This window comes from Lampetra planeri, chromosome 36 (assembly GCF_965212315.1).
Source record: "Lampetra planeri chromosome 36, kcLamPlan1.2.h2, whole genome shotgun sequence".
Classification (NCBI taxonomy): Eukaryota; Metazoa; Chordata; class Hyperoartia; order Petromyzontiformes; family Petromyzontidae; genus Lampetra; species Lampetra planeri.
In genome coordinates this window covers 9,802,884-9,815,594 of record NC_136142.1, presented here as the reverse complement: position 1 = coordinate 9,815,594, position 12,711 = coordinate 9,802,884, and the positions used below count along the sequence as shown (strand labels likewise).

At 49.5% G+C, this 12,711-nt stretch overlaps 1 protein-coding gene across 1 annotated transcript in view; it reads right to left on the bottom strand.

Annotated features, from left to right (window-relative positions):
• The window catches only part of LOC144730785 (segment polarity protein dishevelled homolog DVL-3-like), a 66,934-nt gene extending 54,223 nt beyond the window's left edge, over window positions 1-12,711 (bottom strand). The window contains 1 exon segment of the mRNA XM_078611533.1: window positions 12,293-12,711. Coding sequence (XP_078467659.1) covers window positions 12,293-12,453 — 161 coding nt within the window. The 5' untranslated portion in view covers window positions 12,454-12,711.

Sequence of the window (12,711 nt, the reverse complement as noted above, 5' to 3'; positions counted from 1 at the left end):
ACAACAATTCACCCTTGCGCGAGCGTACGTAGGAACCAAACTGCGATGCGCCCGTTTACAAACCGCTGGGAAAAACCGAGAGGATGGGGATAGACTTGAGAACCTCGCGACGTTGTTGCAACTGCCGCCGGGAGATCGAGGATCGAACCAGCGACCCCTGGGGATCGATCCTGACCCCGTTCACCTTTCAGTGGATCGCCTGCGGGTGACGACGACGTCGCACGGAGGAATGGCAACACGTGGCGGAACGACGGGTTGGGTTCCGATATCCAGTCGAGAGCTAGACGAGGCTCCCCGTGGGGTCTAACGGTCGGCACGTGCTGGAGTCGCGAGCCACATGTCTCCGGTTCCATTTGATCTCCCGAAGTGGCAGGGGGATGTTTTTTCCATGGCATTGCTCAAAAATAACGAGCTGGCTTAGCGTTATAACAACAACCATAATAGCCGAGGACATTTGTTATTCGTGCTATTCTTACAGAGCAGGGCGATCGTCACGAAGGAAGCCGCTGCTCATGTTTCAGACACGCTCTTCAGTAACTTAATAGTGGGGGGAAGGTGGGGCGATGTTGCTGTTGTGCGAGATCATTTTTCGAATTTGGCAAATTTGGATCACGCAATGGCCTGCTCATTTAGAATGACGTCATGGGATCTTTAACATCATCCACCGCGGTAATAACCAGGGCGGCCTCCAGTAGTCGAACCGCGAACCTCCACAAAACAAAGCGGCGGACGCGCCACCGCCGAACCAACCGCGTCACCGTACCAGTGAGCGAGAGCAGTGGTGGGATTTCCCCGCTTCCCGCCGGCTTTGGCGGCACGCTCCGCGGGCAGGGAGCCGATGCGCTCGGTTCGGAAACCGTAGAAGATTGGAGACTTAAAGCGACGCGCGGGTGGCGAGGGGGAGAGCGGTCGGACCACTACGCAGAGTTCCCCCCCACCACCCCGAAAGCCATCATTCAGTGCCGAGACAACAGGTGGGTAAAGGCCTGAGTGAGGGCCCTTCCTTCTCAAGAGGCCTCGGACTCCCAAAGGAAAATAAAAACAAATATAGGGCACCCGGCATCTCCCCCGCCGGAGCAGTGTTTTAGTTTAGCGCAGCGCCCCCCCCCCCCAACTGCAGTGCCGCCACGACCATTAGAGATAAGGTCACGGGCTCGAGAGATGACAACAAGCGAAGCTAAAGTAGGGGGTTTTAACACGTAGGCTTTCGCGACCAATATCATCCATAACACAGGTTTTTTGGCTTAGATCGTGTATAAATATATAAATGTGTCGTTGAACCCGCCACCGCCCGACACAGCCGATTAGAAAGGTTTGTCAAGTAAACGGAATGTGCCAATTCGTTACTAGTGCAGCACACCGGTGTGTTGGAGAGCAAATCCACAACATTTATTATCTGAGTATGACGTTTCACCAGCAATTACAAACAGCTTCATCAGGTGACACAGCCAGATTTGCGATAACCAGGGTGGTGGCGGGTTTAACGACATTTTAATATTCACGCGATCGAACCCAAAAAAAAGAACCTGTACTGCAATAGGTGGTATGCGAGTTTCACTTTTTACACGATTGCCGGGCACCACGGCCAAAAAGCCAAGCGGCCAGCCACAAACTGCATCATTACCGAAACTGTAATCGGAGCAAAAGGAAGGCAAGCACTTTAGGCGTTTCTCAAAACTGAGCGAGGTTATTATTGTGAGAGCTTGGGGAAGAGAGAGGCCGACGATGATGATGGAAGGGAATTCCAGAGTGGAGCAATTGTGATGGAAGAAGGCGGACGAGAGAGAAGTGTTGTGACCTGCGGTGTGGTGGCGGCTGCGCGCAGTGCGGATGAGAGACCAAACAGGCAGTCAGGAATGCGTCCGTTTGGTCGGCTAAAAACACGAGAAAGGAAAATGGGGTTTCTGGGGTTTTTTGTTTTTAAAAGCACTCTAACCACACGCTCGCTCACCGATCTCACGCGCAACTAATCGTGTCGGGCATGCGGCGATAACGCAACGTTGCGTTCGTCGACTGAGGTCGTCAGCGTCCGTGCGTCAGCTCTGTCGGTCGGTGTGTAACGTGAAGGTGGGGGGGTGCGGGGGGGGCGCTGTGACGCTGGTGACTATGATCTGGCGTGAACGTAGCAGTGCATCCGTAATAGATGTTTTTTCGGGTTAAATCGCGTGCATAAATGTGTTGTTAAACCCAACACCACCCAACACGGCCAATAAGTAAGGTTTGTCACGTAAGCAAAACGAGCCAATTCATTACGAGTGCAGCACACCGGTTGCATGTTGGAGAGTAAACCCACAACATTTATAATTCCCAGTAATGTGACATTTCGCCGGTAATTACAACAACAACCACAACAACAACCAGCATCAGCAGGCTACGGCCAGGGTTGTGGAGAGATCTTTGCTCCTGTTTCGATCTTATATAGAGGGATAGATGTGACGTTGTCACTTGTGAGCCAATCTGGTGCGAAGGCCAGAGGCGTAGGGGTTAATGTGTGCATATAAATTACAATGGATACCCATTACCGGTTGGGTTATGCACATGACAATTAACATACATTATGCATGCAGATTACGCACGCACACCATGCATGTACATCCTGCCATTTTTGGGTTTAAGAAATCGCAGACACTGTTATTGTCTGTTCATAGTTAATCGACGCATGGTGACCTGTATAGGCATGCAGTTAGAACAGTGTATTACTTGGTAATTCGCTTCCAAGCAGCACTAAGCCTGGAGCTAGCGGAACGGTTAAAATAATTTTTAGTTCTCTCAATTTCGACAGTGCAGTATGACGTCATGCTGCCACTAGGGACTCTCCAGACCAGAAACCGACCACATCGATACAAAGCGTTGCCCAACGTTTGGAGACCCCAACCTGAGCAACGTCAAAACTTTTATAACGGTCCATGGGTCCACACGTGCTATCTTCACTTGTCGGTGCCACCCATGGGTGGCGTCACTTTTAGCGGGGTGCAAGTTTCTCTACGTGGCCAAAAAAACTGTGAGAACCGCTTCAAATGAGTGGGGTTTCTCAAGGAACTCACTCTCGTTGGCCGTGTAAATAAATCTGTACCGTAAAAAAGTTAACTGTAGGCATTCGCGACAAATATTATCCATAATTGGGTTTACTCTCCAACACTCCGGTGTGCTGAACGAGTTGCCATGTTCTGTTCACGTGACAAACCTTACTAATTGGCTGTGTTGGGTGGTGGCGTGATCTAACCCCAAAAAAAACCTCTATTGTGGATTAAAAGTTTTGTTACATTAGGTGATACTGATTTCTGCTCTGGCCTATGGCCTATATGCCAATATAAAAATTCAACGTGGCAATGTGCCAAAATAAGACACCTTTCGAACCTACCGGCTATGAACGCATGGATCATAAACACGGAGGGTGGCAGAGAAATCGGAACAAACTCTGAAGGGTGCGCAAAGAAAGGGGAGCGGCGTAGACGCGCACCTGGAAGTACATCGAGAGACAGAAGGAGGAACACGTGGTTTGGAGAACGTGAAGAGACGTGACGCATCGAAAGTCAAGAAGAGCAAGCGGAGAGAACGAAGGGAGCTGCCACCATGGCAGTTGACACAATAGGGGGGGGGGGGGGTTGCCACATTTCTTGGGGCACTCGTGACTAAAAATCCACTGGAATCGGTGTCCAGATCCTGACGAAAACGGTTACCCGGCTTCGCCGATTATTTTTTTCCTTATCGGTCATTAAAAATGCAAAAAGAATGGCAAAATACAACCACAAACTTGTAAGAAGTTGGTAATCGTCGCACCGTGAAAATGGATTATTATTGCCAATGTCTCAAAAGACAAAATAAACGTTTTCATCACATCGTGAACGTCCGAATCGTAAACTTGCCAGACATCGGTTCAACGTTGGCCGACACCGCAATAACCGTCACGTCGTGAAAGCTGATATCGCGCCATAAAAGAACCTATCACGCGGCAACCCCAATTAGCAAGGGACGTCATCATCGTCGTCTGAACGCGGGTTACTCGGCAACCCCCGGCTCCGCGGCGGTTCAGACGTGGTGGCAGCATATCATACACAAGCCAACAAAACCGTTGCGAAAATCCTTATCGCACAACTCCCTTAGATAACACAATTAGCACCCGCGCGAGTACCTACAGAAACACGCACGAACACGTATACGATATCGCGTTAATGGCGCTTGGGGGGGGGGATTATGTAGCGGCACGGGCACGACGAATAGACCTTCGCACTTAAAATTGGTTCAATCATCGTGGTTAGTCTCATCATCAGCGCGTTTCAAGTGCAGTTTTTGTGTAACCAATCAGATGCGATTCTGTGGCCATTTGAAGCGCTCTTCCTTCCGATATAAGGAAGTCAGACTCATCTAGATTGAAAACTAATTTCTTTCGAATTGCTATCTGTGTTTAGTTTGTTGTCCTTCCCCCGCACCTCCGATTAGCGCGGCTCGCCACGTAACGGTGCGAATAAAAGTTCAACGTACGTCTTCGTCTTTCTATTTGTTCAGCTGTCCATGGCGAATGATGACGAGCGCGGATGACAGCCAGGAGCATTTTCCTGCGCGCTTGTGGAATGAGAGGCCGGCCCTCGAGTCGGATCAGACGCACCGTGGGCAAGAGTTGCTGCTCGTCTGCTGAACGGGATTTGCATCGTGCCGTTGCTGGTGTTGATGCTGATAGGCTTTTTTCTTCAACATACGTCAAGGTAAATAAGAGTTCGAAGTACGGCGGTGGAGACGGAGGCCCTAGAGCAGTGGTGCTTAACCCAGGGGGTGCGAGATGCCCTTTCTTGGGGCACGAGACATGGCCAGATTTTGTTAAAAGTTAAATCATCAAAAACACAAATGGAGCACAGGCACGTAAGTGCAACAACTTTATTTCATCAAACCCTACGTATTAACGTGATAAAAAAAAATTACATTGAGAACAAAAAGGGTGCAAGGCTGCATTAGAGGTTAAGGAGCCACTTCCCTAGAGAGGTGGCTCGAAAAAATGTGATGTGAAGGCCTGCGCAGCCGAGGTGGAGATGGTAGCTCCACCTCCGCTGCTCAGGAACATAGGGGGGTGTGGGGGGGTCGGGGTTGCCACCTTCCCGGGTTTGATGCACACAGCCCAGGAATTGGCATCTCTGCGTTCAGTTAGCAGGGATCGATTTGCGCCATCACTTTCACCGACTCGTAGGAATTAAAGAGCGCACTCGTCACGTATCTCTGACCGTTGCATATACATGCCCCCGGTCAATTACCCGCCCCCAACACCCAGCGCAGAATGTGTGCACACGGGTGGTGCGGCTGTCATTTGCGAGCGATGTTCACAAATGCGACCTTGGCACAGGCGGTAGTAAAGTGCTGTTAACCTCAACTCACGTTCACTCACAGCTAAAGGGCACTGACGCCCCCCCCCCCCTCGTGTTTAAGGCAGCGTGCTCTTCATGTCCGGTCACCTACGATGGTGGAACTATTCACGTTGCTTTATAGACGTTCACATATCCGCCTATCCCCAAGTCCGCAGCCAAAAGGGATATGCGACGACACACTGTAATTCCTTCACATAAACACAAACATACAATGCACACTTCCTCCACAACCCACAGAGCAACGCATCCGACTGGACATCTGTGAAAGATAGCTTCGGGAAGCTCATCGTATTTCTCCAGGATAAATACAGACTTTTATCAAGAATTGTGATCGAGATGATGAGAAGCGATTGGATCACCATCACCAGCCATCACCAATCCCCTTCTGGATGGAAGGCCCACCCCCGCCACTCAAGCCCTCAACATCTTTTGTGATCTCGCAACGCAACAATTCACCCGGCAACTGCACTTAAACTACTTTTATTTTACCGGGTAAAGCCCACCGAGCTGCTATGTCGCTCTTTTTCAGAAGCGACCTGGATACAAATGATAGCTGAACGAAGTGGCTCATCAACACATGGAAATGTATAGACGCAAAACATTTTATATTATCATTAAACCGCGACATTGATTCTAAATGTGGTGGGGAAAACTTCGGAGGATCCCAAGAAAAATCCATTCTACCACGGAGAGAGAGACACCGCAAACTCCAAATATACAGCAGCAGGCGTCAGGGTCGGGATCGAACCCACGACATCCTGCATACAAGGTGAGGGAGTTAACATCTCTGAGTCACCGCTGGGATGGAGCACAGCAGCTTAATTCCTCTGGTGTACGTCCCGTCAGGGTTGCGCTTTTCTGATTTTGACTGCCACTCCGTTGTCATTCTTGACCATCGGTCATCGTCCCTTTAAGACCGTGACGTACGCACGTTCAACTTCTTTCGCACTGTACGTGGCCAACCGCGCTAATCGGAGGTGCGGGGGAAGAACGATGAACAAAAATCAGTTCTAAACAAATGAGTTTTCTATTTACATTGAAAAGTGCATAGCTTCCAGTGGCTTCCTAATTTCAGAAGGAAGAGCGTTCCAGACGGTCGCAGAAGCGCATCTGAAAGCGCACGATGCAGTGACCGTCCTTGTACGATGGCCAGCTAAAAAGATGTTGCTGCGAGAATGACCGGAATTTGCGTGATGGTTTATGCTCCTTGATGAGAGATCAGCAAGCTATTGTGCTCCATTTGTGGCAACTACTTTGTGTGCAATGAGTGTGACGCATCCTGCCCAGGCCCCAATTTATTTTCTTAACCATTTCGCATTCCGATGACGTACGTGTACGTGCCGTACGTGTACGTGCCGTACGTGTACGTGATGCACGTGTATGCACGTGTATGCCATCAGATTTTTTTCCGATTCCATTCCAAAGACGTACGTGTATGGAATCGGAAAAAAACCTAAAATATAGTAACTTTATTAGTACGTCTTTACATCAGAAGATGTTCCGATAAAGTTGTTTTATTTTGTGGGAGGGTGTGTGGCACAGTTCGGTGCCAGCTATCAGTGTGGTCGTGTCGCTACGGTTAACTGCGGTCAATACAGTACCTTTAATAACAACGGCGCGACTACGCCACTCTAAATCAAATGAACGCCGAGCCACTCGCATGTTGTGAAAATCGGCGGTGAACACGACACCCACACCCTGCAACTTGCAGACGTCTAGGAACGGGAAAGGGTGAACAGTCACCGTGATAATGTCTCTCTCGCCTGCGCATGTTCTCTAACCCACTTGTTCCTCTTGCCATCTCTCGGTGCGATTCCAAGGATACACCCCTCCGTGAATCTTTACGCACAAAGATATTTGAATCTTTTGCTCGAATTTACACGCTTCTGATCCATAAGTCACCTAGCCAAAAGTAATTATTATGTAGCATAGAGATGGTGATTATTATTTGTGGAGATGATAATGATTTGTATATGTGGAGATGATGATTTGGAGGCAGGGCTCAGGAGGTGCCAGGATGGACCCTGGTGCGACCAAATGTCTCATTTGGCATCACCAAAGTTCTTCGCTCTGCTTAGGGGGATCACACTGCCATGGTGCCCCCCCCCCCCACACAACAGATCTACCACTGCCGCCCCTCCCCCAGCTGACCCACACAGACTGAGAGAGCCACAGAAACACACAGCTACCAATATACACACACAGCGACCCACAGGCTCAGTGGCCCACACATATTTTGATGAACGCCGGCACGGCACATGAGGTGGGGACGGGTGGCCAACACCGTGCCTCCCCTTGTGCTGATGCTTACACGTGGCATGCAGTACTCATTTGAGGCTGAGTCGACATAGGGGAGGCCCAGGACCCGTTCAGATATCTCAGCTAGATACGCAGAACAGGCAATACAGTACTGTGGACGCACACGTGTGTATACACGCAAACGCAGAGACGAGTTTAACACAATGTTGTGAATAAACAAACTTTAATACACACTCCTTCCCTTAAAGTCTGGTTAAAGTCAGAATAATGACTTTATTAATAATAAGCGTACAACTTGTATCAACTCGTACTCGGTGACCCAAGTTACATGCAACATTAATACTGAGTTATATTACTTTAAGTGTTGAACACCACTACTCCCATAATCACACTACTCCAATAACACTATGTAACAAAAATTTTGTTCCTGGGTAGCAAGTGTTATTTCGTAATTGCTTATGCCTAAAAAGTTTAGAAAGTGGCTATTATTCCCCACAAACTTTGCTTTTGTGACCAGGACAGTGATATTTTGAAATCTACCTATTTTCAAGGAGAAAACGGGCAAATGTGTGTCTGTTCGTTCCCATAAAGTCAGAAAAAAACAACATATGAATCAAAATCTTAATGTATTTATACTAAAGTAATACAAAAATGGCTATAAAAGATTTAGAAGTACGTAGTTTTTCAAGATTAACGATTATACTGTAAATCACTTTCACGAATCAGCCCCCAAATGTAGTCTCCCATCATGTTCTCGTTATACTGTCCTTGGTAGCGGCGTTCAAAGTCCAGTACATCCTGGTGGAAGCGTTCGTCTTGCTCCTCTGAGTACGCTCCCATGTTCTCCTTAAATTTATCAAGATGAGCATAAAGGATATGGACTTTGAGGGACATCCTACAGCCCATTGTGCCGTAGTTCTTCACCAGAGTCTCAACCAGCTCCACGTAGTTTTCGACCTCGTGATTGCCCAAGAAGCCACGAACTACTGCAACAAAGCTGTTCCAAGCCGCTTTCTCCTTACTAGTGAGCTTCTTGGGGAATTCATTGCACTCCAGGATCTTCGTTATCTGTGGTCCGACGAAGACACCGGCTTTGACCTTTGCCTCAGACAGCTTAGGGAAGAAGTCTTGAAGGTATTTGAAGGCTGCCGACTCCTTATCTACAGCTCTGACAAATTGTTTCATAAGGCCCAATTTGATGTGCAGTGGTGGCATCAGCACCTTCCGGGGGGTCCACCAGTGGCTCCCACTTGACGTTGTTCCTCTCCACAGAGAACCAGTCCTGCCTGTGGTAGTGCGCCTTGGTGTCTAAATCTTTTGTAGTCATTGTTGTATTACTTTAGTATAAATACATGTTAATTTTGATTCATATTGTTTTTTTCTGACTTGATGTGAATGAAAAGACACAAATTCGCCCGTTTTCTTATTGAAAATATGTAGATTTCAAAATATCACTGTCCTGGTCACAAAAGCAAAGTTTGTGGGGAATAATAGCCATTTTATAAACTTTTTAGGCATAAGCAATTAGGAAATAACACTTACTACCCAATCTTGACTTAAAGCTTTCGTGACTGCAGGAATTCAGATTCTTTGGGTCTTTCAGTAAAGTCACGTAGATAGGTTCAAAGGGAACAAAAACCAATTGTTACAGTGTAATCACACTACTCACATCACCATCATCACTACTCACACAATCACTACTACTACTCCCACAATCACACTACTCACATCACCACCATCACTACTCCCACAATCACACTACTCACATTACCACCATCACAACTCACATCACCACCATCACTACTCCCACAATCACACTACTCACATTACCACCATCACTACTCACATCACCACCATCACTACTCCCACAATCACACTACTCAGATCACCATCATCACTACTCACATAATCACCACTACTCACACAATCACCACTACTTACATCACCATCACCACTACTCCGACGACTCACATTACCACCACTACTCACACCACCACCACTACTCCCACAATCACACTACTCACATCACCACCGACCATGGCACGTATGAATCAGACACAGACACGCATCCGACTAACAGCGCCCATCCTCCCATGCGCTTTCAATAAACACAACATAGCCACCACGAACATAGCCACCATCGCCAACTCAGCTTTTGGGAGCACAAACAACACAACAAAGAGCCCCCGTGAAGCCTGTAACAATCTGTTTGGGGCAAGTGCTGTTAGCGAGTAGCGCCTACGGAGGCTGGCACGGCACACGAGGGGGTGGGTGGCCAACACCACGCCCGACCGCCTTTGTCTCCCCAGTAGCGATGTTCGCACACCACACCAGGTACTCATTTGAGGCCGAGTCGACCTAGTGGACGGCTCAGGACCAATCCAGATAATCGTCACTGGCGGTGGCCGTGAGCGAGAATCCAACTTTGGTCGCCGGTTTTGTAGCACAGCGCGCTAACTGCTCAACCATCATCATCATCGTCACCATGATCAATATCACCACCATCACTAACTACCACGATTATCGGCAACACCATCACCATGATCATCAAATTAAAAAAATCAACTCGAGGCTGGATTTCAGGAGCACAAAGAAACTGAACCACAGTGCCCATCCTCCAACATTAACACCCCCCCCCCACCCATCATCACTACCACCAACCACCACAATCATTATCACCCCTGCCATCCTCACCATCATTACACACAGCATCACCATCACCCCCCACCATTCTCATCATCATCATCATCCCTACCACCACCACCATCACCACCCATGCCATCTCACTATCATTACCCCCCCATCATCACCATCACCCCCACCCATCCTCACCACTATGACCATCAACCTCACCATCATCACCATCCTCACCACTATGATCATCATCTCCATCCTCACCACTATGATCATCACCCTCACCACCCTCACCATCACCACCATCCTCGCCACTATGACCATCACCCTTACCATCATCACTATCACCACCATCCTCACCACTATGATCATCACCCTCACCATCATCACCATCCTCACCACTATGACCATCAACCTCACCATCATCACCACCATCCTCACCACTATGATCATCACCCTCACCATCACCACCATCCTCACCACTATGATCATCACCCTCACCATCATCACCATCCTCACCACTATAACCATCAACCTCACCATCATCACCATCACCACCATCCTCACCACTATGATCATCACCCTCACCATCACCACCATCCTCACCACTATGATCATCACCCTCACCATCATCACCATCCTCACCACTATGACCATCAACCTCACCATCATCACCATCACCACCATCCTCACCACTATGATCATCACCCTCACCATCACCACCATCCTCACCACTATGATCATCACCCTCACCATCATCACCATCCTCACCACTATGATCATCACCCTCACCATCACCACCATCATCACCATCCTCACCACTATGACCATCAACCTCACCATCATCGCCATCACCACCATTCTCACCACTATGATCATCACCCTCACCATCACCACCATCCTCACCACTATGATCATCACCCTCACCATCATCACCACCATCCTCACCACTATGATCATCACCCTCACCATCACCACCATCCTCACCACTATGATCATCACCCTCACCATCATCATCACCATCCTCACCACTATGATCATCACCCTCACCATCATCACCACCATGATGATGGAGGCGTTTGCGCTACCCGAGGCGACAGAGAATTGGGAACAGGCGTCGTGCTGCAGTAATTGACGGAGTAGACATCCACACTGCTCGTGGGTTCACTTGCAGGGGACACACAACGAGTGAACACACACACACACACACAACGAGAGTGAACACACACACACGAGAGAGTGAGTGAACACACACACACAACGAGAGTGAACACACACACACGAGAGAGTGAGTGAACACACACACGAGAGAGTGAACACACACACGACGAGAGTGAACACACACACGAGAGAGTGAGTGAACACACACACACGAGAGAGTGAGTGAACACACACACAGAGAGAGTGAACACACACACACGAAAGTGAACACACACACACACAACGAGTGTGCACACAGGGGCGGGCGGGGGGGATCGAGGCGAGTAAAAGTTTCGGCTATCGCGGTTCTCCTGAGAGAGACACAGACAGAGACACACACAGACAGAGAGGGATGTGAACGCCGCGTGACTCCCAGCTCGTGGTGTTTGACTCGTGGGGACTGCGAGAATGTCGAGGAGGAGGAGGGGGAAGTCTGCGCCGCGCTCACAGCCAACAACAACAATAGCGGCAGGCGACGACGATGATGAGGAGCCTGGCGGCCCTCGTGGTGGGGTCGCGTCTCGTGGCTTAAAGCGGAGAATCGAGGAGGTTGTGTGGTGGTGATGGTGGTCATGGTGGTGATGGTGATGGTGGTGATGGTGGTGGTGATGGTGGTCATGGTGATGGTGAAGGTGGTGATGGTGGTGAAGGCGGAGATGGTGGTGGTGATGGTGGTGATGATGATGGTGGTGATGGTGGAGATGGTGGAGATGGTGGTGATGGTGGTGATGATGGTGGTGATGATGATGGTGGTGATGATGGTGATGATGATGGTGGTGATGGTGGAGATGGTGGTGATGGTGATGATGGTGATGATGGTGATCGTGAAGGCGGCGAGTACTCGCCCGAAGTCGGCGTCCATCGACTTGAAGTAGAACTTGCAGTGCGGCTTGTTGAGCACCGCCTTGAAGTCGGCGAGCGTCACGAGCTCGGCGGGCACCGCCACCTTCACCAGGTACGGCGTCTCCTCCTCGTCGATGTGGTAGATTATCTTCGTCTCCCCCATGGTGGACCACGAGAAAGGCAACAAACTCCGCCGGCCCGCCCGCTCTCCCCCCCCTTACCACCGCCGCCTCCTCTCTCGTGCGCTGGACGAGTGGGTTAGTGAGTTGGTTAGTGAGTGAGTTAGTGAGTGAGGGAGTGAATTAGTGAGTGAGCCGAGCTGTTGAGGAGTTTGAGAGCGAGGGACGGTGAATCGTTGTCGCTCTCAGCGCGGAGCTCCGCGCCCCGCTCACTGCGACCCCAGCAGAGCTGCGCGGTACCC